Source organism: Danio rerio, chromosome 23 (assembly GCF_049306965.1).
Source record: "Danio rerio strain Tuebingen ecotype United States chromosome 23, GRCz12tu, whole genome shotgun sequence".
NCBI lineage: Eukaryota > Metazoa > Chordata > Actinopteri > Cypriniformes > Danionidae > Danio > Danio rerio.
The window spans coordinates 20,370,831-20,395,749 of NC_133198.1; the positions used below are offsets into that span (position 1 = coordinate 20,370,831).

The 24,919-nt window shown below is 34.7% G+C and overlaps 1 protein-coding gene across 1 annotated transcript in view; it reads right to left on the reverse strand.

Moving 5' to 3' along the window:
• Window positions 1-2,891: 2,891 nt before the first annotated feature.
• Window positions 2,892-24,919, reverse strand: part of dnajc5ab (DnaJ (Hsp40) homolog, subfamily C, member 5ab) — a 36,669-nt gene continuing 14,641 nt past the window's right edge. The window contains exons 2-5 of the mRNA XM_001338327.5: window positions 14,142-14,340; window positions 12,277-12,490; window positions 11,548-11,719; window positions 2,892-7,288 (exon numbers count right to left, since the gene is read on the reverse strand). Of these exons, the coding sequence (XP_001338363.1) occupies window positions 7,185-7,288; window positions 11,548-11,719; window positions 12,277-12,490; window positions 14,142-14,251 (600 nt within the window). The 5' untranslated portion in view covers window positions 14,252-14,340 and the 3' untranslated portion in view covers window positions 2,892-7,184. The remainder of the gene's footprint in view (window positions 7,289-11,547; window positions 11,720-12,276; window positions 12,491-14,141; window positions 14,341-24,919) is intronic.

Genomic DNA, 24,919 nt, shown 5'->3' on the forward strand with positions numbered 1-24,919 from the left:
AAATTGGGCAACCAGAGGAATGCTGGGAAACAGAGATGATGGCCTGTCTCCTGTTACTCCCAATCATTCATGTCTTCAGTCTCGAAAGCGGCCAACAAAGTCAATAATACCAGAACAGGATTGGAGGAAAGACTTGAAGTGTGCATGAGTCTTTTAAATAAAACACAAGTGTGTATAAGTGGTCACTTAGATGATTTTTTAGTAGAAGTCCACCAGAAAAAAAAGAAGTTTCTGAATACTCTTATTTCAATATGATGTATTTCCAACGGAAACTGAATAATGAGTAGGGGTGGGGCTTTATTTCTTTAATTTATGGCAAAACAATGGTTGGAGGGGCGTGGCCAAGCATATCAAACTGACAACATCAGAGGAGGTCTAACATTCCAGAGTGGAAGCAAATGCTCAGATTTTGATTAAAATTAACAAAATAAATTTGGTTAATTGTTTACCTCATGACTAACAACGTATGCTAGCAAAATAATCATTGTAAAGTAAAATTTTATGCTTGCATTTAAAATTGAAAGAAAAAAATGTTTATGCTTTCAGATGGATCAACACTGACTAATCCCTAAGCTTGCAAAGCAAAAACGCTAAGCTTTGGTCACCGACGCTGTTATTTATACATTTGTACGATCTATGAATCAAGCCATACAGATGTTACAAGACTCCTGCAACTTTCACTGCTCAAATTGAAGTTGGTTTTTAATGCAAAAATATATATATATATATATATATATATATGGTTTTTAACCACAGTCGTACAAAAATGAAGGTTTCACCAATCTTAACCCTGGAGGGGGACTGTATTGAAAGACTAAACGATTATAAATATTTGGGCATATAGCTTGATGAAAGATTGGGTTTTAATATTCATATTAAAAATCTCCTAAAGAAGCTTAGACCTAAATTGGGTTTTCTTTTTTGTTTTAAGAAGTGCCTTCCTTTCAAGCAAAGATGATTCCTTACAGTGATAGATTATGGAGATATAGTTTATATGCATGCAAACCGGTTGTTATTAAAATAAACTGGACATTATATATCATGCTGCAATTCAATTAGTGACGAATGCATCTTCATGTATCCATCATTGTTCTCTGTAGAAAATGGTTGTTTGTTTGGTTTTCCCTGCACCAAAGGAAAAAAAAATGCATATGCTTCTATTCACTGCTAGGGCATGATTGGGTAAATTGCTATCTTATATAACCTTTTATCATATTATACTTGTAGCTATAGTACACAAAATTTCAAAAAATTACATTTAACAGTTCCTATAGAATGTAGGGAGTTTAGTATAAAAAAGTGCTTTCCTCTTTTAGCCCTACATTTTAAAATGAAATGCAGTGTGTTATGTTAGAAACAGTTCCATCTCTAAATATTTTTAAAGGAGTCTTATCTGAAAGCATCATGTCAATGTTTTGTGTAAATTTTAATATGTGATATTTTTTGTCTAATATAACTTCAGCATATCATTAAGAGCCACATGTATTGTTAAGCATGCATGTTTTTTGTACTGCAGTTTATGATTCACCAAGGACTGGTTTTTGGCTACAAATCTTCATTACGGCTCTGCTAAACAAGGAAAAAAAGGTCACCAAAATTTCATATTTCCGGAGGGTGAGCAAATGAACAGCAAATTCTCAATTGAGCATAAATACAATGCCAAAAAACAACAACAACAACAAAAAAAAAAACTTAGAGAATTAAAATACACCTAAAGTAATAGCTCACCAAAAACACATTATTATTTATATTGTTCCAAACCTGCATAACTTTACATTTTAAGACCTAAAAGGTGATTTTTTTAAATAACTATTTGCACCCATACAATGAAAGTCAGTGGGGTCCAAAAACAACAACACTATCAGAAACATTCTTTAAACAATAATCTTATTTGTCTTTTGTTTAACTTTAATCTTTAATAAATTGAACTTACCATATATATTTGGCCAGTTATTCCAAATTTTACACAATTTTAACCAAGAACTAACTTTGGAAAATCTTCATTACGGCTCTGCTGATTAAGGAAAAAGGTCACCAAAATTTTGTATGACCAGAGGGCAAGTAAATTAACAGCAAATTCTCAATTTTAAGTGACAAACAATGCTAATTCTTAATTAGTTAAAACTACTTAAATTGAAAAGTCATACAGGTTTAGAACATTATATATAATAATATGTTTTTGGTCAGCTATTATTTTAAGACCTAAAAGATGATGTTTGAAAAAAATGTTTGCATCAATTTAAGTAAAGTCAGTGGGGTCCAGATAGAACACTGTCAGAAACATGTACTTTACACAATAATCTTATTTGCCCCTTGATTAGCTTTAACTTTTAATACATAGTACGTTTCCCATGTTTTTGACCAGTTACTCCAAATTTTAACAAAGTGCACATGAACCAGAAGAACCTTTTTTTCATATTGTGACACAGCTCAGAGAGAAACTAAATATTAAATGAGAAAACAGTTGGCGTGGCTTGAACTGAGAGCTGATTGGATGTAGCCAATTTGGCATTTTATTCTAAAAGATCGGGAAAAAGGTCTGGGGAGAGTTATTACAATATAACAGACTCCTCTTGCTCACCATTTCTGTTTGTTTTCAAACTGACAGTTGGAGGGGTGTGGTTAAGTATGTTAGCCACACCCAATCCCTCAAAATCTGAGAATTTAACTGAAAAAAAAGTGTATTTTCAGATTTTAATTTTAGATTACAAAAGCAAAACATTTTTTAATGACATGCACAGATTAATTATTCACCACAAAACTGGAGATGTGAGCTAACAAAATCACATGGTTTACTTTGATTTAATTTGTACTTTAAGATTGTTATATCCCAAGCAATATTTTGCACTCCTTCATCGCACGCCTTCGCACAAATCCACACAAACAGCAGATACTTTTTCAGCTTCCTGCACATTTATTTAACAGCTGTAATTCCGATCATTAATCCACATTACATCTCTCTGACACAGTACTTTATATTCATGCTACAACACTTTCAGCTGATTGATCCAGAACGCAAACAAGAAATCAGCCATTCTGTACAACGGTCATATATTCGCTTACATCCGACTACGTCATTTTTTAAAAACATTGGAAAATAATAAATAAAATATTGTTTCTCATCACCATGTTTACACTATATCCTTCATTAATAACATGATTCTGTTTACATGTTAAATTCAGAAGATGCTCTGTTCATTCTTAAGATTCAGTGTCTGATTATTAATGATAAATGAACACAACAAATAAAGGATAAACAGGATAATTCAAACCAAAAGTAGGTCAGTAGCTACGTTACAGCAGAGCTCGTGTTGAGAAATTAAATTTATCCAATAAAAAGCATTACACACTGTGAACGATTAGAAACATGATCACTAATAATAATCGGCCTAATGCTTCAGACATAAATAAAAAAACAAAACAAACAAAACAATTATCTACACATCTCTAAAATATCCACAATGTGAACCTATTCGAAAATGTATACATTTGGGGGTAAATTACACACGTTTTCTGCATGGCCCATTTGAGAGGCATGAAAATGAATGTATGGAGAGACGCATGCCCAAACACAGGCAGACACACAGCTGAAATCCAGTTTCAAGAAATGTCTTTAAAAAAAAAAGAACAATAATGGTGGTACAGTGATTCATTTCAGAGCTCGATTTCAACCACACACACAGCCTAAAACAGAATTGAAACATTTCTACTTTGAAGTCTGTATGCTTATGCCCACATATATCAAAAATAAAACTCATGTACTCAGAGGGATGAAAGAAAAGGAAAAGGAGGAGGAAACAATAAGATTTGTTTTAGTTTTATATTGTGGGTTTTATTATAAAGGAGATTGATTTACCATTAGGGCTGCACGATACTGGAAAAAATATGCAAATGTTTATTTTTGAGTTTTGCCATAACTATATATTTCTGAATTTATGTTAATAACTTATCGTTTATTTTCATTAAATAAATAATTTTAAAAAATTAAAAATAAAATAAAATAATAAAATTCTGATTCGGGCAAAAAAAATGTGTGTAAATGTAAAAATGTATGTAATAAGAATGAACAATACTTGTACAGCATTTATTCATTGTATTTAATGCACTAGGAGGTTATGATGACAAACAATGAATGACTATTTTCAACTAACAAAGAGGATCAAATACAGTAATAAATCTTTATTATTTTGTTTATTTTAGTAAATACATTAACATTATCTAATGAAACCTTACTGTAAAGTGTTACCTTTTTATTAATTTCTATGGCAGGTAAAACACCATTTTAAACTAGCCTTGACGCTAAATTTTGTATCTGATCAAAACCAATGAGCCAGAATCATTGTAGTCTGAGGACCAGAGTTATATTTCCAAGCATAGTAACAGTAATAATACTGCCAATGTGCATCCCCTAGAGTAAAATATTATGTCGACATGATTTTATTAACTCGTGGCACTAGGGAGTGAGATCAAATTATGGGTACAATTACAGGTAAAACAAAATATAACAGCAAACCGAGAAATCATTAGGCAACAGTCTAGAAACACAGGGAAGAAAAAAACTAATCAGACTAAAAAGAATCAAGTTTATTAATCAAATAACTTGAGGTAAATGTGAGGTATTTTTGGAAATGTGGAATCTATGAGCGCCGTTTATTAAATCTAGCGCTTGGAGAGGGGGCAAAAATTCTGGTGAGTGCATATTTTCCAATGACCCTTGCTAGCAACTATGAGTTCACCCACAATCCTCCTGTGCTCATTTCACATGTGACTACCGCATCCAAAACCACAAACATGAGGAATGCAAACACTAATTCTAACACAACTCTTCAACCTAGCGAAGCCTTAAGAAGACGCAAGTACAGATGGACAAAAAAAAAACCGCAAGTTCAAGAATAAATAACCTTACTCAGCCTTAGTGTGTATCCAACAAGCCCAATCACTGTTCTAGCGATATCACTCTCTTACAATAACATACACATGTTGGTTTTTGTGGTTAATGAGGACTCTACATCGACGTACACATAAAAGACTACTTATTTTGGCTTTACCCCAAGCCCAATCCTCACAAAAAAACATGAGAAATTTTGAAATGTCAAAAGACCTTATTAAGTATGATTTGAAGCATTTTGAAGCACGAGGACACAAGAGATGTACTCAAACCACCTCAACATTGTAATACCAAACACTATAAGATACACAAGACAAGTCACTCATAGTTTTGAATGCGGAAAAGTGAAACGGTTAATATAGCCAATGAAGCCCCGCCTTCTTCTACAGGAGCCAATCATCAGTCGCTATAGACTGACGATTCTCCATTGGAGAGGCTCAGATCAGACGTGAGTTTGTGCAGATTTTCCATGATTCAAATGTTTAGAAATTAAAGTAAAAAGACAGTTGGTTCATTTTATTAGTGATACCTAATATGTAATCATAAGCTTGGCAAACAATTTTAGAGAATTTGATGATTCCTATTCAAACAGAATGCCCAAGCATATTAACCGAGATGGGTATTAAAGATGGCCACATACTAAAATGACTTGCCTTAAAGGGACTTTGGTAATACCTAGGTCATATCAATGTCAGAACACAAATGAGCAATTCCTAATATGTAATTGAAAGCTTGGCAAGCAATTTTGGAGAAATTGATGTTTCCCCGTTCAAACAGAACGCCAAGCATACTAATCGAGAGGAGGTTCAAAGATGGCAGCAGAGTGAAATGACTTGCCTTAAAGGGACTTTGGTAATACCTAGGTCATGCTAATGTCAATGCACAAATTAGTGATTACTAATATGTAATCGTAAGCTTGGCCGGCAATTTTGGAGAATTTGATGTATCCCCATGCAAACAGAATACCGAAGCACATTAACCGAGAGGGGTTTCAAAAATGGCCGCATACTGAACTGACTTTTCTTAAAGGGACTTTGGTGATACCTAGGTCATAGCAATGCCATTACACAAATTTGTGTCCTCAAACCACAACACCCAGCGCACACACACGCTAAAATTGAGCACAGCAAAATACGGCATACACTCCCACCAGATGTTGTAACAAGAAAGGTGTCACAGATAAACAAGACACAGTTATGTTTCCCTTCTTGTCCTCAGATATTACACTACTCTGTAAACTGTTAAGAAATCTCTTGATACTAGTAAATAAAGTGAGCAGAACATTTCTAATGAAAGACCAACATAGTTTAAAATCTAGAAAACAATCCAAGACAATATTTATCATGCAATTGTGAGGTTTTTGCCAGAGAGAGCCAATCAAATGCATAGAAATGTACTCAGTTTATAAAATGCTTAAGGTTGGTAAGATTTCTCTTGATGTGTGAAACTATAAACTTCAAAATGTAAACTATAAACTCGCAATTATGATGTAAAATAAGTTACTTGTGAAATGTAAACTCAAGAATTGCAAGAGAAAAGTCAGAACTTTGAGACACAAACTCAAAACTGTAAGAAAGAGGTTAGAATTATGGGCTTCCATACATTTCTCCAGTCTTCAGTGTCTCAAGATTATTTAGAAATAATTCGGAAATGTGCTGATTTTGTGTTTGATAATATTTTTGATGTTGAAAACTTACAATTGGTCTTCAATTAACCATTAAAAAGAACAGAATTTTAAATAAAAGTATTTGATTATGTTAGAAATGCTGCTATTAATGTTACTTTTGATCAATTTAAAGTCCTTGCTGGATAAAAACATCATCATTCAATAATTCATAATAATTAAAAAAAACTTACTGACCACAAACGTCAATGGTAGTAAAGATGTACCATCATCTAACCATACATTGATTAGTTTTCTACTGTTCCAAACTATTTACGTTTAAAACAATGACAAAACATAAAAATTCAATAAAATGATTTTCACACAGACAAATGAAGTGTGATCATGAACGAAAGACGCACAAACAAAAGCCTCTGGAAAGCGGAATCATGGAATAAAAGCAGGAAGACTGAACGGACACTATAGGAAAGTCCTTGTCTGTGTTGTGTAGATGTGTGTGTGTGTGTGTGTAGGTTTGGGGAAAACAGATGTAAAAGGCAAACAAATATCAAGACTCGCTTCTGGCCCTGTACAGTGGAGCGTTTCAGGTTTTCCAATAATACAACAGAAGATCTGCAACTAACTAATCCCTCGTTGCCCACCGTGAGCTTGTGTGTACTGGTGGTCCCGTGTTTAATAGTTGGCGTCTGTCCGGTAGCTGGTGTGGTGAGAGTCTGCGGTCAGCTGAGTGCTTTCTGTGGCAGAGGACGGCTGCATCATGATAGGGCTGCTGCCGTCTGTGGAGAAGCACACGCCAAAGTCACACTGCTGTAATAGACGACTCGCTACAGGCTCACAGGATTGATAAGCATCACAGGCTTGTCATTTATTTAAAAAATTGTCACTTACCTGGCACAAATCTTAAATGTTAGTGGATTTACAAGGTTTATGCTGGTTTCACAAAGTCAAATTTAATACTATTAAAGACCTTTTTAAGACCATGAAGAATGAAATTTCAGATTTGTATAGGGTCAAACGCTAAAGATTTTTTATGGGCCATAAGGAAAAACAAGTGTACTTGCCCTATCAAAAAAAAAAAAAAAAAAAAGTTATTTCTTAGCCACGTTTTAAATACTGAGTCAAAACAAGCAGACCCTATTTATATATACATAAACTTTTTGTAACATAACTTTATTATCTAATTAACAACATAAAAAAACTCTTTAAAAACTTGCATGCATGCACAAAAGACTGTTCTACAAGTTATATTCAGATGTATTTGTTGGTGATTGGATGTGTGTTGGATCGATTAGGTAGCTATACATTAATAAAGGAAAATTAAGATATGTTTATTGTTAAACGATTTTAGTTTTTAGATTTTACCTGTTAAATGATTTTAAACTTACAAGACAATATTACAGTCAATTCAATTTTAGACTATTTTTTTAATTTTATAAAAGTCGAACTCTCTCAATGTAAAATTAGCAGCTCTCCCTCTTTATTGGCAATGAATTACATTTTTTGAATGGACTAACCTATTTTTGTATATAATCTTATCAGAATATAAATAACAATACATTTTACTAATAATGCACTTTTCTAAAACCCAAAGCGCTGCAACAACAGAGAAATCAAACATGCAAAAAAAAAAAATAATAAACAAACAAACAAACAAAAAAGACAACAACAAGTATGCATAGAAAATTCTAAAATATAAACACATTAGAATGATCAAGAATCAAAAAATGCAGTCTTCAAAAGATGAGCTTTTAACATCTTCTTAAAACTAGCTAGTGTGGAAGCATTTCTAACAGAATAAGCGAGAGCATTCCATAACCTGGTTGCAGCAACAGAGAAGGCTCTCTCCCACATTGATTTTAATCTACAGGGTGGCTGTTGAAGAGTGAGAGAATCAGCAGACCGCAGGGAACGAAAAGGTGTGTACTGAGAGACAATGTCACAGATATAGGAAGGAGCGGTACCATGTAGAGCTTTATATGCAAATGATTCAGTTTGCAAGAATACATATGCACATTTTAACAAAACAGTTTTATTAAACAGCTATACTCATTAAAATAAGAGTTTGGTCACTAAACGTCTTTAGGAATAGAAAAATAACATATTCAAAATCAAATGAGTTATTGCAAAAGAAAAAAACCTACAGAATTTCAACTAAGTTTCATATTTTTTTGTTTGATTTGTCTTGATTTTTCCAGTTCATTAAAATTGTACATTATATATTTTCTCTAATATATTAGAACACCCAAATTAACGTTTGGACATTTTTGTTGGATTAGTTTCTAGCTTAGCTTTGGTACAGACTAATCTAAAGTATACTGTTACAGTCCGTGGGAGTTTGGAGTTTTGTCGCTTTCTCCCTCTCTGTCGCTCTCTTTCCTTGTCTGTCATTCACTTTTTGTCTCACCCCATCACCTTTTGTTCCGCTATTTTTTCCTTCTCAGGTAGGGCATCCCTCCTCATTAGGGCATTTCCTCGTGGACCAATCAGGCTTCGTTCCACGGACTTTACATTTGACCTGCACGCCTTGTTTGTTCAGTGCTGTGTGGGTTTGAGTTTTGTATGCTCGTTTCTGTATTATGATTTGTTCTGTGTCTCTAAACTTATCTAAGCAACTGTAAATCAATATGGTTTAAAAGTTTATCATTCCTTTTTTGGGAATAATAAATGTTAACAAGTCGCAAGACATACATTTTGCCTGTAGTTATTGGAGTTGTTCAGAAACACTAGGTAAGTGGGTGAGCGCTGTTTTTTGTATTTTTGTTTATTATTTTAGAGAGTTTACTTTATTGACGTCGCATACGCTGAAGATTTCCCTTTCTTTTTCGCTTTTTAATTTCTTTAGTAAGTTTAGAGGGGATCTTGTGTTCTAGTTTATGTGGCTTTTGGTTTTGTTTAGTTCTTTGCTTTGGCACCACTCTAGTTCCTCTTTACCCCCTGTAATTTTAGGTTTGATAATATTTCTGTGATGGCTTCTATTTATTTTGAAATGCACTGTACAAAGCTCATACATGCCTCTCTTTTGTTGGCTTACTTTGTTTATTTCTTTATAAGGAAAATTATTAAGTGTTAAGATTATGTGTCCTTGTTTATTTCCACCCATTTTCTTCAGTAATAATATAATATCCTAAATGTTTCGTTTTTTTCTCCCTAGGCAACTTATTGAATCGTAACAGTACACATATATTACTGTAAAGCATCCTAAAGAAAATAGTTAAAAGGGCAATCTGCGAGGGGTGTACTCATATACGCTGATCACTGCTATATGTATAAAAAATCATTGCTTGATCTATTTTATGTATGAGGTATTTTATTAGCATTCATGTACTTATTTAAAATCTAATTGTATATGCCTGATATTAGCCCCTTTCACACATACAGACCTTTCCGGAAAATTACCGGCAATTTTCCGGAAAGGTTGTATGTGTGAACAGGTCCTTTTTGAAAATACCGGTAAATTCGTTCTGGCTATTTTCCGGAAAGAGAAGTTGTAACATTACCGGCAATTTGCCGGAATGCTGCGCTGTGTGAACGCAGAAGGAAGATTTCCGGAATAAGCTCGTGCACGTCTAGAACGTGCTGACGTAAGACTTCTGCTTTAGCCAATCACAACAGTCAGACGCATTTACGTCCGCGCGGTTTGTGAGAATAAAAGCCTTTGAATATTTTTCCAGACACATTTAGCTGCTAGAAGTTAGTCAGATCACGTTTATATGTTCTTCTTAATGCCAACTGTGCAAATAATCATCGATGAGATGCTTATGATAAGCCGTTGTTTGTTTACCTTCAAGCTTTGCGTGTGCCCATGAAACAGCCTGTGAGCGTCAGCACACGCACATATTATGAACATCTCGACATGCGAATATGATCCAGTGAAAGTTGTTTACAATATTGATCATCAAAAGAGTTTGTAATTTAGTCAAATGTTTACAAATACAAGCGCAGCCGTTTAAAGCTCATTTGTGGTGAATGATGTCAGAATTTACCGGTATTTTGGAATGGATGTGTGAATGCTCTTTTCCGGAAAATTTCCGTAACGTCCTCGCCTGTGTGAACAGCGCTTTTTTCAATATACCGGTAAAGTCGTTCTGGAAATTTTCCGGATATTTACCGGTATCACTGTGTGAAAGGGGCTATTAGCCCCTTTTACACATACAGACCTTTCTGGAAAATTGCCGGCAATTTTCCGGAAAGGTTGTATGTGTGAACAGGTCCTTTTTGAAAATACCGGTAAATTCGTTCTGGCTATTTTCCGGAAAGAGAAGTTGTAACATTACCGGCAATTTGCCGGAATGCTGCGCTGTGTGAATGCAGAAGTAAGATTCCCGTAATAAGCGCGTCCACGTCTAGAATGTGCTGACGTGAGACGTCTGCTTTAGCCAATCACAACAGTCAGACGCATTTACGTCCGCGCGGTTTGTGAGGATAAAAGCCTTTGAATATTTTTCCAGACACATTTAGCTGCTAGAAGTTAGTCAGATCATGTTTATATGTTCTTCCTAATGCCAACTGTGTAAATAATCATCGATGAGATGCTTATGATAAGCCGTTGTTTGTTTACCTTCAAGCTTTGCGTGCGCCTATGAGCGCCGCACACGCACATATTATGAACATCTCGACATGCGAAAGTGATCCTGCGAAAGTTGTTCACAATACTGATCATCCACAGAGTTTGTAATTTAGTCAAATGTTTACAAATACAAGCGCAGCCGTTTAAAGCTCATTTGTGGTGAATGATGTCAGAATTTACCGGTATTTTGGAATGGATGTGTGAATGCTCTTTTCCGGAAAATTTCCATAACGTCCTCGCCTGTGTGAACAGCGCTTTTTTGAATATACCGGTAAAGTCGTTCCGGAAATTTTCCAGAAATTTACCGGTATCACTGTGTGAAAGGGGCTATAGTGTTGTCTGATGAATTGGACTGTAGTTGGTGTGTAGTTGTATGTTGTTTGTGTGTGTATGTACACACACACATCAATATTATTCATGATGAATGGATGGATGGACTAAATTGTACTATACAGAAAAAAGCCAAACCTCTCTCATCAGACTGCATCTGAGCTTCCAAGTCTTCAGGAGACACGTAGAAATCAGGATCATCTGAGTGAGGAGGATGAGGTTTACACTTCCCACAGCAGCAATTACAACAGCAGCACAGACAGCAGCAGAAATAACAGCCCGTGGCCACACCGCAGAATATAAACAGCGCCTGAGAGGGGAAAAAAGATAAAAATCAACTATATAAAAAAGCTTGTAGTTCACATACTAGCTCATAAAAATGTTAGCAACAACAACTACAAATATTTTTAATCAATATATCAGGAATCAAAAATGTTTTTTAAATGGCTCATAATATTATTACATTAATATTAAACATAAAGGTTTATAATTAAGAAAATGAATAATAGAATATTTTATATTATAATAAAAAATAAACTATTTAAAAACTGATTTTATTGTAGTCAAACTTAAATACTTTCAATGGAAAAAAAGAATAGCAAATATTGTGAAAATATCCTTACTCGGTTAATAATAATAATAATAGTAATAATAATAATGAGGGCTAATAATTTAGCTTTTAACTGAATATTCATGGTACAATAAATTGCACACAATAACAAACCATACATTCATATTGTATTACTGAATAACAGTGCATGTCAAGTTGCATGTCATGTCATGTAATCCATGCAATGCACTACTTATATACTTAGTCTACCTGACTTTATGCTATAATGCATGTGTGTGTTGGTGTGTAGGACAAACCTTGGCCCACCAGCTGGACAATACAAAGTATGTGTTAACATTCTCCTCTCCGAATTGTTCTGCCACGTAGAGGCCCAGAGAGCCGTATTTGTCATAAATATTGCGTTTGGTGGGGTCTGACAGAATAGCATGAGCGTTGTTGATTTCTTTAAATTTATCAGCAGCTTCTGGATTGTTGGGATTCTTGTCCGGGTGGAATTTCAGAGCAAGTTTTCTGCAAGCACAAAATGAAGAAGTGAGATCTAAACTTTGCCAAGTAATATCATTTAAAATAAACATCTTAGCAAATGTAGCTGGTCTTTTGAATATTCATGCACAAAAACATACATATTTTATACTAAACATAACGGCAGTATTATAGTTTGTATAGTAGAATGTTATACTGAATATCCATTGCAAATAAGGTAAGGTCTATCAGGTGGTCTGTCGCCCTCTTGTGGAATTAGCCAGAAACTGAGTTTTGCTTAAAATGGGAAGTTAACATAAAAGAACGAAATGAAAGTCATAAATGCCTGAAGAACATGAATAAAGAAAGAAGGAATGCAGAAAAAAATGAATGAAAAACTAAAATTACTAAAGAATACATATATTTTACATGTACACTTTTACATTTATTTTTAAATATTTTTCATGTTTAACGGGGTGGTCCAGAGTGTATTTTTAAGGTTTGGATGTGTTCATAAAGCAATGTGTGCTCAAGCTTCACTTGAATAGATATATACACTAAATATCATATACGGACCCTGAACATGCAACAAAAGCGGCGCCACATTTATACAGTGCTCCCATTTCAACCACACAGGTCAAGACAGTGTGCCAATGTGAAGATGCTGGACTTTAGCGCTGTGTACCAGTGTAATAACAAGCAAACAAAGAAAACAAAGCAGAAAGGCAGAACATTTCATAGATAAGATTTTGTTTTTTACATTTTTGTATGTTATGAACTTTTGCGCTCAACAAGTAACATTATTGATGATGATACAGTCACTTACTGCATTCACCATAAGGCAAAGTAGCACCAACTCACACAAAATTCTAGACTTATGCTAGTTTTATAAAATAAAATAAGCAAACAATGTTATGAAATATGACAAGACGCTGCGCTACCAGAAATTTGTATCATTGTTGGCGAAGTAAATAACAGATTTATACACAAATGAATCGCTCTCTCCGTTAGAATGATAAGTGAAAGCAAGAGAGGTGGTGTGTTTGAGTGTATTACATTTAGAGATGTTGCTACACTAAACATCAACTAAAATTTAAAATATGATATCGTAATGGACCTCCCCTTTAATGTATTATGAAAAATTTAATAATAATAATAATATATAAGGCGACGGAGTGGCACAGTATGTAGTGACATCGCCTCACAGCAAGAACGTCGCTGGTTCGAACATCGGCTCATCTTAGTTGCCGTTTCTGTGTGGAGTTTGCATGTTCTCCCTGCAGGGGTTTCCACCGAGTGCTCCAGTTTACCCCACAGTACAAAGATATGCGGTATAGGTGAATTGGGCAGGCTAAATTGTCCATAGTGTATGAGTGTGAATAAGTGTGTGTGGATGTATCCCAGAGGTGGGTTGTGGCTGGAAGGGCATCCGCTGCGTAAAAATGTGCTGAATAAATTGGCAGTTCATTCCGCTGTGGCGACCCCAGATTAATAAAGGGAGTAAGCCGAAAAGAAAATGAATGAATAATATATAAAAATCATAATACATTAAATATAAAAGAAATATAAGAACCAATATAAACTTAATTATTAGAATATAAGAATCTAAAAATATACATATAAACAAAAAAATAAAAGATAGAATGAATACATGAAAGGGTTTTCTCCGCTGTCTAAGTGTTCATCTGTATTGTCTCACCTGTAGGATTTCTTTATGTCTTCTTGTGCAGTGTTCTTCTCGACCCCCAGCACCACATATAGCGATTCTCCTGACGTGGAGAGCGCTCGCTGCCTTTGCTGCTCCGCCATTACTCACACACACGCGCACACACACTCACACACACACACACACACACACACACTCTCTCTCCCCTCACACCAACAACCACCTCCTCTTTCTGAAAGAAAAATCAGGAGAAAGACATGCGTTTTATTGGTGCTTAATATGACTTTATTACATTCTGCTTTACAACTGCACAGTGTTTTATCTTTTCACACAGTAGGACAACATATACACTCTACAAATATGAGAGCATGCAACCAAATGTCAAGAAAACTTAAAATGGGATATTTCAGCCACAAACTTATGATGGATCGCTCATCATTTACTTAGTTCTCTGCCTATTCCCAAAAAGATATTTAGAAGGATGTTGTAATCCAGTAGCCACTGACTTTGATTATTATTTTCTTTGTTAACAAGCAGATGAATCAGATATGGTAAGTAAGAAAGACATACAAAATGTGCAGGGCGGCCCAAGGACCGGAACTGAGAAACACTGAGTTAGGCTAATCATTGCACCAAATTACTATACAAAGCAAATATGCTATTTTTAAAAATCTGAAACCCATAATTATACATCAACAAAACAATAGCATCAGTGAGTTACACCACACGTGTACTTAAGCATAACCCGTAACCCATTAGTTATAAGGGGCTTTCATGTAGTTACTGGAACTTAGTTAAAGCTAGCCAGGAGTCTATTTTCTGGTTCCATTCATGCCGTTATTAGGAACTCTGAAGTGAAGCAAGCCAGCCGACAAAGATATCAAACACTGATTTCAACAAAATTAACAAATGGACGATGTCTGACAACATGATTCAGACAGTGTTTTCATTTGTGGGTTTTGTGGTGATTGAGATCAGGGGACATTTAAAAAGGCAATTTAAAATCAAAAAGCAGGACTAAAATCCCCCCATGGCAATTTACTGTGGGAAACATAATCAGTGCTAAGAAAACACAACACCACAGACAAAGGCCAAAGGTAAATGCCACTAACATTAGCTTTCTGTACACTGCTTTATTGTTTGTCTTGTTTAGTTCTCGGTTTTGATCTAGGCACAATCTATTGGACACCCTCTCAAAAATGTGTTGGTTCTTGTCAAGGAGCGATCCCATTCAATAAATTAAAATTCTACAGGGATATATTGTAACGCCCAAAAATACTCAGCCACAGTGCCACTGTTTTTATGTTTCACCCAATTATGCCGAGTTCAGACTGCATGATTTTAGACCTGATTTTGACTCACCGACAGTTTTTGAGAAATCACAGACAAATGCCTGAAATCACAGGCAAATCAGTGCTCATTCACGTGAGTGACAATCACACAGAATGAACTATCAAGGACGTGATATTAGAGAATCGCAGATGAGTCGCCGACACCCATGAGGTATTTGGCAGATATATTGTTATATCTGGAGCTGTCTGCGATTTAAATCATGCCGTGTTAAATGTATTCTGATTGAAAATAACATAAGAGATCACCTACAGCCAATGAAAGAGCAGCTTTCAGGCCAGTGGGAGGTTGGTGGAGAAGTTAAAATCGCTCATTTTCAGTTTATTTAGACCCAAAAAATGACTAAAAAACTTCTGTAAATTTGGCAGGAGCACCCGTGTCTGTTTGACGTGTCATCTGACCAATATCACAATAAGAGATTGTAAATTATCTTCAAAAGCCAGATGAGCAACACAACTTTCTAAAGCTAAAGCCTTCTTTTTCCATTATGTAGTTAATTCCGAAAGATGTGACCATGCGTTGTTTCCATGTCACTTCTCGCGTTTGTTTGGTTGAGAGACGTATTCTGGACAAAGTTGTCTGTGATTATTTCTATTGTAAAGTCATGCTGTGTAAACTCTCCTGTCGCCGATTCATGCTACAGTGTAAAGAAAGCATCGACAGAACGCTAACCCAGACAGTCATGCAGTTTGAAAACATCCGTGACATGACTACTCTGAAAAACATGCAGTCTGAACTCGGCACTAGAGTACACTTACATTTCTTTAATTCCTTTCATTCTGGATTAGCTCTAAGGTAGGCGCTAACTTAGTTCCCCCAAATGATGTTCCTAAAATTAGAAATATACCCAAGAATCTCTGATTTCAATCCAAAAAGTTAGCAATCTGGCAATAGCTCTAGGAACTACAAAAAAGGCTTATTACTATAAAAGAAGTCTCTTAAAATTTGGAGTGATGACAGTGAATGGAAAATGAAGACGAGGCTTGTGAAACTTTATGATTTATGAAACTTTATATACTTGGTTAAAATCATTATAATTAATTGTTGCTAATAGGGTGTCAACTCACACAGAGTTGTGCAGAGAATTCAGAAAAAATATAGAAGTGCCTTTTTTTGCTTTCATTTGCTTAAAAGAATTAGCCCAATCCTAATTATACTGTAGTACAACAGCATGCATGTGGTGCCCAGATTTCAGCTGATTTCCTATTTGACTTGCCATCTAAGTCGACAAGTTGCATGTCCTATGATTGGCAAACTTTCATTTGTTCCTTGTGTGATTGATTTGAATTTTAATGGAAAGAGGTAGATGCTGTTTTTAAGTACAATTAATGCTGTTTAATGTTTGTCTTAAGGGTGTGGTATGATATATGTGTGGTAAATCTAGCATGCTGAGTTCAGACAGCATGATTGGAAAAAAGTAATTGCATCTGGGCTAGCGTTTTGTTGCTGCTTTATTTACACTGCAAGATGGATTGGCAACAGGGGGTTACAAACTGTCTGCATGACTTTACAATAGAAAGAATAGCTCTGTCCAAACTACGTCTAACAACCAAAAACACTTAGTATATTGTTTGTTATTAACTACATTATGAAAAAGAAGCCTTTAATAGGATAGAATTAGAAATTTCTCCTCAACTTTTTTTTGTGTGTTATTGCTCACGACACGAGTGCTCCTGCCAAATTTCTAATCGTTTTTTTCTCCATTTCTTGGGTCCAACGAAACTGAAAATTAGCACTTTACCTTCCCCTCAACCCCCCGCTGGCCTGCAGATACTCACACTAGTAGATGCTGCTCTCTCATTGGCTGAGGGCAATCAATCACCGATGTTATTTTCATCCAGAACACATATCACACAGCATGATTTGAATCGTGATTCTTTCAGATCACGTCTTTGATAGTTCACATTGTGTGATTGTTACTCGCGTGATCAAGCACCGATATGCCTGTGATTTCAGGCATTTGTTGCAAATTTCTCAAAACCTGTCAGGGCTAAAATCAGGGCTAAAACCAAGCAGTCTGAATTCAACATTACTCTGCAGAACAAACCACCACAAAAGTAGACAAAGTTTACAGTAACAGTAATCTGACTTCACATCTGAAATAATAAGTGATTAACGTGTGGCAATGTTTATTTACACATGTACTGTACATAAAACAAGATGCTCTGAGACACTTTAACATCATATCATGAGCTCCACTTTGTAAAAAACACACTGCTGGGTATTATTCAGAAACCTGCAATGCATTTCATTTAAAATGCAACATTTGTGATTGGACAAAATCCTACACAGTCATAATACAAATACTGCAAATTTAACTTTACAATAACTATATCTGATTGACTATATCTAAATATATATATATATATATATATATATATATATATATATATATATATATATATATATATATATATATATATATATATATATATATATATATATATAAATATATATCTAAATATATATATATATATATATATATATATATATATATATATATATATATATATATATATATATATATATATTAGTGTATGTATTAGTGTATAGTGTTTGGCTATAAAATGAATGTCTTCTAAGAATTAGCCTGGGGCCTAATTGCTTTATGGACAAAAGTGTTAATTTCCGTATAGGTGGGAAAACATGCATAGTTTGGGAAAACATGCAGTAGCGAGAGGCATGTTTTCCTCACAGGCAGGATCAGAAGTTATGTCCTCCTGTATACAGCAAAGTCCATTAACCTATTAACCCAGAGTAATTCAGGTTAAGACACCTTCATACAAAATGGCTGCCAGGACAAGACATTTTACAGTCACAAGAGGATAAGGTTAGTAAAATAATCAATCATTTGCAAACACACACAAACACAATGACTTTAAATAATGGCTTTGGGTCATCCAATGAGCTTCCTGTGCAGTGGAGTGACAGTTTTGCCTCCATTTCTAGCTAATCGTGCAGCTCATCAGTGAGCATTAGCAGATTAGCATTAGTGATGCGTCTGAATAAGTGTAAGGTTATTTCGGTCCCTTCTCAAACCCCATGCACTTAAATTGGGACGCTCTCGTAATTTCTAGGTGTGATACGCAGAGAGAGTTTTGCTATGAATGATGTCACAGCTAGCATCTAAGCCTTTGACTATTTTGTTTGCATCATTAGCGGTGCCTTTTAATATTAATTATCATGTCTCAATTTTTTTAAGTAACATTAAACTTAAGCTTAACAAATAATGTTTACATAAATTAAAGAATTTTGGCAACAGATTTGCGCAGACAATAAAACTGGCAGAAGATATATAGAAAATAAACTCAAAAAATTAAGATAAGAAGAAACTTTGAAACATTAAAAAAATAAATAATATAAAATGACACCACGAAGAGGGGACCAAAGCCATATCTAAGGGCATTTTTATAATAATCAACAATCATATCATAATTGTGTAATAATACAGTACATTTTATCTCTTTGACTTTTCAAATACTACTAACACATGTTATGCAAGTCCACATTCATTCAAAAGTTTGGTGTAAATATAGTTTTCTTTTTAAAGCAGCACCACGCTAAAAGCTCCAGGTTTTTGACAGAAATTCAATAAAACAGCAGTAATTAAAAATACCATTACATTAAAAATAAATCACTTGTATTAAATTTCTGTGACTAAAATGTGGAATTTTTACATGTGATATCATTAATCCAGTATTCAGATTTAAAAGCTCCTTGAGAATTCTAATAATATGCTGACTTACCGGTCGAAAACAATTCTTATTATCATCATCATCAATGGTAAAAACAGCTGTGCTTTTCAATATTTGTATGGAAAGCTTTTGTTTTGATCTAGTAATCTGTTAAATAGAAGTTTAAACATCTATTTAATGCTATTTATGCCATTTCAAGTTATTTACTATAAAAGCATTTATCTATTTATTTATTTGCTTGTTTATGTTTTAATGCCATATCAGCGGCCTTAAAGGTGCACTACAGCAAAACCCCCACCCAGTGCAAAAATGTATAAAATAGAATCTTATAAAAAGTATAATAAAAAAATATGATGGGTGATTTAAGCTTAAACTTTACGGACACATTCTGGAGACACAAAAGATTCATAATAAATCTGAACAAAAAGGGGTTACCTAGGTGCCCTTTAAAGCAAAGTACACAATGTCACTTTATAAAACATATGTACAATGATAAGGAATAAGGTTACTTTCTGAGTTATTAACACACAGCAATACCACATGAAGAACAGACAGACTTTGAAGGAATAAACAATGTGAGGAGGGCTCCATTATAGTGCACTGGACAAGTCTAAACAAGTTCCACCCACCCGTGCACTAGGCAGGCAGTTCTGTACAATACATAATCTATCAGCTTAAAGATATCGGCCTAATTTAGATATCGAATCGATCTTAAAAATAGCATTTATCGGCCGATAACGATATGGCCGCCGATATATTGTGCATGCCTAGTTTATTCATAACAATTTGCGTCTGTATAATGTTATTATTATTAGCAGTATTAATATTATATGCATATTTAAATTTGTTTTATTAAAAACGAGCTTAGACTTGTGCACCTGTCAGGTTTTAGACCATATGAGGCATAGCATGCGTGTTTGAATTTAACTCAGTTGTTTAAACACATTTCGTTATTACTGTTTATTTATTAGTTTGCTGGAAAGAAAACAGAAATAGTTTTTAAACAAATCTTTGTGCTTAACAAACAAAATGAATTATTTATAGGCTAAAGGATGTCTTTGCGTACAACACATTTCCCTATCCACGAGAGTGAAAGTGAAAGTAAATAATGAGGAGGCTCATCTCTCATTCTCACCTATAGATGCTGTTTAACAGTTTTTTTTTTTTACTAGTGAAGTGTTCAGTTTTTCCACTAACGAAGTCTGTCATGTAAATAGCAAATGCGCTATGGCACGACGCAACTGACTCTTAAAGGGAATGGGAGATGAGAATCTGATTGGTTTATTCTCAAAACAACCCTATAACTCATGAAGAGAATAAGCTTAACCCTGTTACACCATGCGCCAAGGCGCAAAGTGGATTTTTCCATCCATAAAATACCAAAAGTGGATTCAGACAAGCACTTAATGCTTTTGTGCACTGCGCTTTAGACTTTGCGCATGGATCGTCAAAATAGAGTCCACAGTTTCTTAGTTTGAAAGATAAATATTCTAAAAATCCTCCAGAAGATTTTTAAAAATTTCTCTTAAAACATTTCCTGAATAAAAACGTTCTCTAATATCATTTAAAAATACACGTTCTATAAAAAAATTTTAATCGTCAAAATAGTTGTACACAAATCGCAAAGAGTTTTTTTTCCCTCTTTCAATAAATTTTAATAGGGGGTGGTCAAATCGAACTAGGGTTGGGTACCGAAACCCGGTGCCATTATAGCACCGGTCCCTAGGTAACCGGTACGTACCGGTATTAAATCAGCGTATGAATTTCGGTGCCTAATTTAGGTGCTGCGGCAAGGTCGTTACGCCTGTTTCACACTGCAAGCGAAACCAGTGCATGAGCAGAGAGTGCGCAGCGCGTATGTAGAGCAGAAGCAGCACGCAGGCTTTTGCCTTTGACGCCTGTTTCAGACTGCAAGCGAAAGCAGTGCGTGAGTAGCGGGTATAGAGAGCAGAAGCTGCACGCAGGCGTTTGCCTTTCACACCAGCTGCTGCTGCAGAGATCAATCTATCTCTATTTCTATCTCTATGTCTATTCTATCTAGTTATGAACAGCTCTCGGGTGGAATAACTTGAGTGAACATAAAACAAAGCCGAGGAAAATTTTTTCCCCAGCTTCAGCTGCACAGCACACAGCGAGCTCACATAATCCAGCATGCGTGTCGAACTACACTACCCACAATACACTTCGCTATGGACTACAACTACCGTTAATCCGCTTTTTAAGTGGTCACGTGTTTGTGACGTTGTAATACTGTTTCTGGGTCCAAGCCGCCATTCATTTGAGTGGAGAAATCATTCGTTTATGATCACGTTTTATTCCTATCACATATTAAAGTTAATTTTGTATAAAATTATAGTGTACACAACAATCCCTGGGCTTGCTGCATAACAAATACCCAAAATTTAACAATTTATAAAAAAATGTATCACTTTCTGGCCATCGGATATTAGGCATGGATATATATACTGCGATCGTGATTTTCAAAAGCATTAAATCGCTTTGTAAACGTTTATTACTACCATTTCATGAGTCTCCCCATTCAGTTGAATAGAGCGCTTGGACCCGGAAGCCGCTCTGCGTGACATCACACTTAACAAGCGGATAACAAGTCTTAAAGCGACCACTCCCCTCTCCTGCAACACTAGCGTGCAACTTAAACAAAAACTGATACTACAATTGTTTTACATTTGGTTTTGTAGTTCGGGCCTAAACATATGTTTGCTGCAGTTTTTAATCGTTTTAAGTTAATTTGAATGACTATAAATCAGTTGATATTATTAACGCATTTATTGGGTAAAATTGCTACTTTTTACTGTCATTCAATGTGTTTTGGTCATTATCAATGCACGAAATAAACAATAAGAAATATGACTTATTATGACTGCAGAATAATTATTTTTTAGGAAACAGTGTAAAAATTTTCAGAAACATTATTGTAAATGAATGGGAGGGCAAAATAAATTGACTTCAACTGTAGGCCTGTTAAAGTTTACAGGTGCAGCAATGTGCCTTGATGTACTTGAATGTTAGAAATGTGTTCTCCTACACCAGTATAAAATAACTTGTCAAATAAATAAACAAGGAAGACTATTTTGAGTTTAAGTTATTTAATTATCTTGTTTATGAAGACTGCAGAGTGATTCATGAAAACAAATGACTTCCAATAATGTGAAGTATTTTGTGATATATATGTTAAAATGTGCTCCTAAAAGTGCGTGGCCTCTGCCCACCCCCCACAGGTTAATTGTAAGCTAATGTAATTTCATAATGCAAATCTTAAATTCATGCTAACCAACAAATGATCAAAGGAAATGTATTAATGTAATACAATATCAATTGATGTTTACTTTAAACTGTAATTATATTGTTCTATTAAAATGATTTTTTAAAATATTTTGTCAAATAAAATATTTTTGTAGAGGTATCCACCATCATTTTGTGGCTAAAAAGTATCGATTCAGGCACCGTTTTGGCACCGGTATCGTTTTAAAAGTATTTGGCACCGGTATCGAAAAAAACCCAAACGATACACAACCCTTCATCAAACGCACTTTTTTTTAATGATTTACTAATGGCCGTGAGCGTTTTGCATGCTGCTTATGTGCCTCTTGTTTTAACCTCCTGCTGGGCCTTACGTTTTTGGAACGGAAAGTGTGAACAGCCCCTCAGTCTTAAATGTCCGATTCTACATCTCATACGTACGACCTGATCATGTCTATTTTCAAAATGGTAGCTATGTCTTTCATTCACAAATGGATTAATACAATTTGTTGTTTCTACATTTATCCAATTCCATTTGCCATTTCTCATTAATATACAGATTTAAAACAGGTTTAACTTCAGATACAGGAATTGTACATTCCCTTATCTCCAACTGGGGCTTCTTTAGCTGCTTTATCTGCAAGTTTATTTCCAAAGAATCCCATATAATCAGGTATCCAGCAGAAAATAATATCCAAGTCTTTTTTTCTTTAAAAGGTCCTGTTCTATTATGCTTAAAATCACAGGATTAATCTAACAGTATAATACATCTTCCTCTTGTTGACTAATGAAGTCTTGTTTGGCTTTGATTATATTATACACAAGCCTCAACAGAACGATGCAAAAACAAGGAAACACCAGATCAACCACAACAACACCCTGAAATTAACCTACAACACACTTTGGCACCATGCATGACAGTGGTTTTGTTTAACACAGGAAAGTAAACACATCTGCAACACAATAGAGAAATCTATTTGAACATCTCTTGCCTAAATTCATACCTGATATGTCACAACAATATTTACTTCATATGATGTGTCAGGAATGTGTGTGTGTGTGTGTGTGTGCGTATCTGGACTACTAGCAGATGGCTCTCCTGCTTCAGCGGTTCATTAGCTGCGATTACTAACAGAGTTTTCAACATGAAGCAGATCTCCGCAATGCAGCTCCACCAAAACACTACATCCACCTCTCCCTCCCCCCTCCACGTCTCTGCACCGCCATATGGTCTGGCTAAATCTTTAGTGGCCATACTCGACCTGTGGACTACAGACGGCTGCTAAAGTCTCTTAATGGCCATCACAGTGTCCAAGTCTTGCTTTCTTTCAATCAATTCTGTGTCTGGTCCCTGTGTTTGTCATTGATCATCCTCCCACATTACAATGTTTGCATCCTCTTTTCTCTGTCTGTGTGAGCAGGTGAACAGATGAGGCCGGTATTGTGTGTTTTAATACGCCTGTTTGCTGATGGATGGAATAGCAGGAGCAAGCAGAGCATGTTTGATGAGAGACTGTACGTAATGAATAAACACGCAATGGCTGGAAAACACTATAGAGAAACAGGGCTGACGTATATTAAAATATCAACTTTCATTTGACAGAACATCAACCATAATCAATTTTAAAAAGTGTCATTTACATTTTTTCCTTATACAAACCTAACAAATTTAGACATTTAAACTAGCTGCCAAGCAACATTCATTCGTAATTATTTAAAGTAAAAAATCATTACTTTAATTATTAGCCAAAACTTTGGAAATATTATGGTATTTTTGAAAGAAGACTTCACCTAGGCTAAACTATTTTGAACAAAAACAAAATTTAAAAAAGAAACAGCAATATTGTGAAACATTATTTCCATTTACAATGTGATTCGAAGCTGAATTTTCAGCCTCAGCTCCAGTCTTCAGTGTGGTGTGATTCTTCAGAAATATTCTAATATGATGATGATTTGATGGTAAAGAAACATTTCTTCCTACTACGTTGTCAAATAAAAACGTAATCAAAGACCAATTCATTCAATCAAAAAATGTGATTTACTTTACATTATGTTTACAATTTTACTAACAATAAAAAAAATGATTTGACTAGGGATGGGTATCATAAAGGTTTTAACGGGATTACTACTTTTATAAATACCACTTATCAATTCTGTACTTTAACGGTTCTCTTTTGGTACTTTTTTTACTTATCTGTACTTTTTTAATGAAAACAAAACAAAACAAATTGAACAGAACTAACAACACTTTATTTTATCATTACGTTTTTAATATTAAAATAAACAAAACCAATAATTGTAAAACAAATAAATAATTTGTTTTCCTGTAAAAGAATGTACAATGATTTGAGGGAAAATAACTTTAAACATTTTTCTGAAGAAAAATCAACATGTTTGACTTCTCTGGCCTTTCTTGGTTTATTGTGCTCACTGCAGTTGAAAATACCTTTTGAGTTGCAAAATGCAATTAAATGAGATAATGTTTATGTTTTTCATTAACGCATT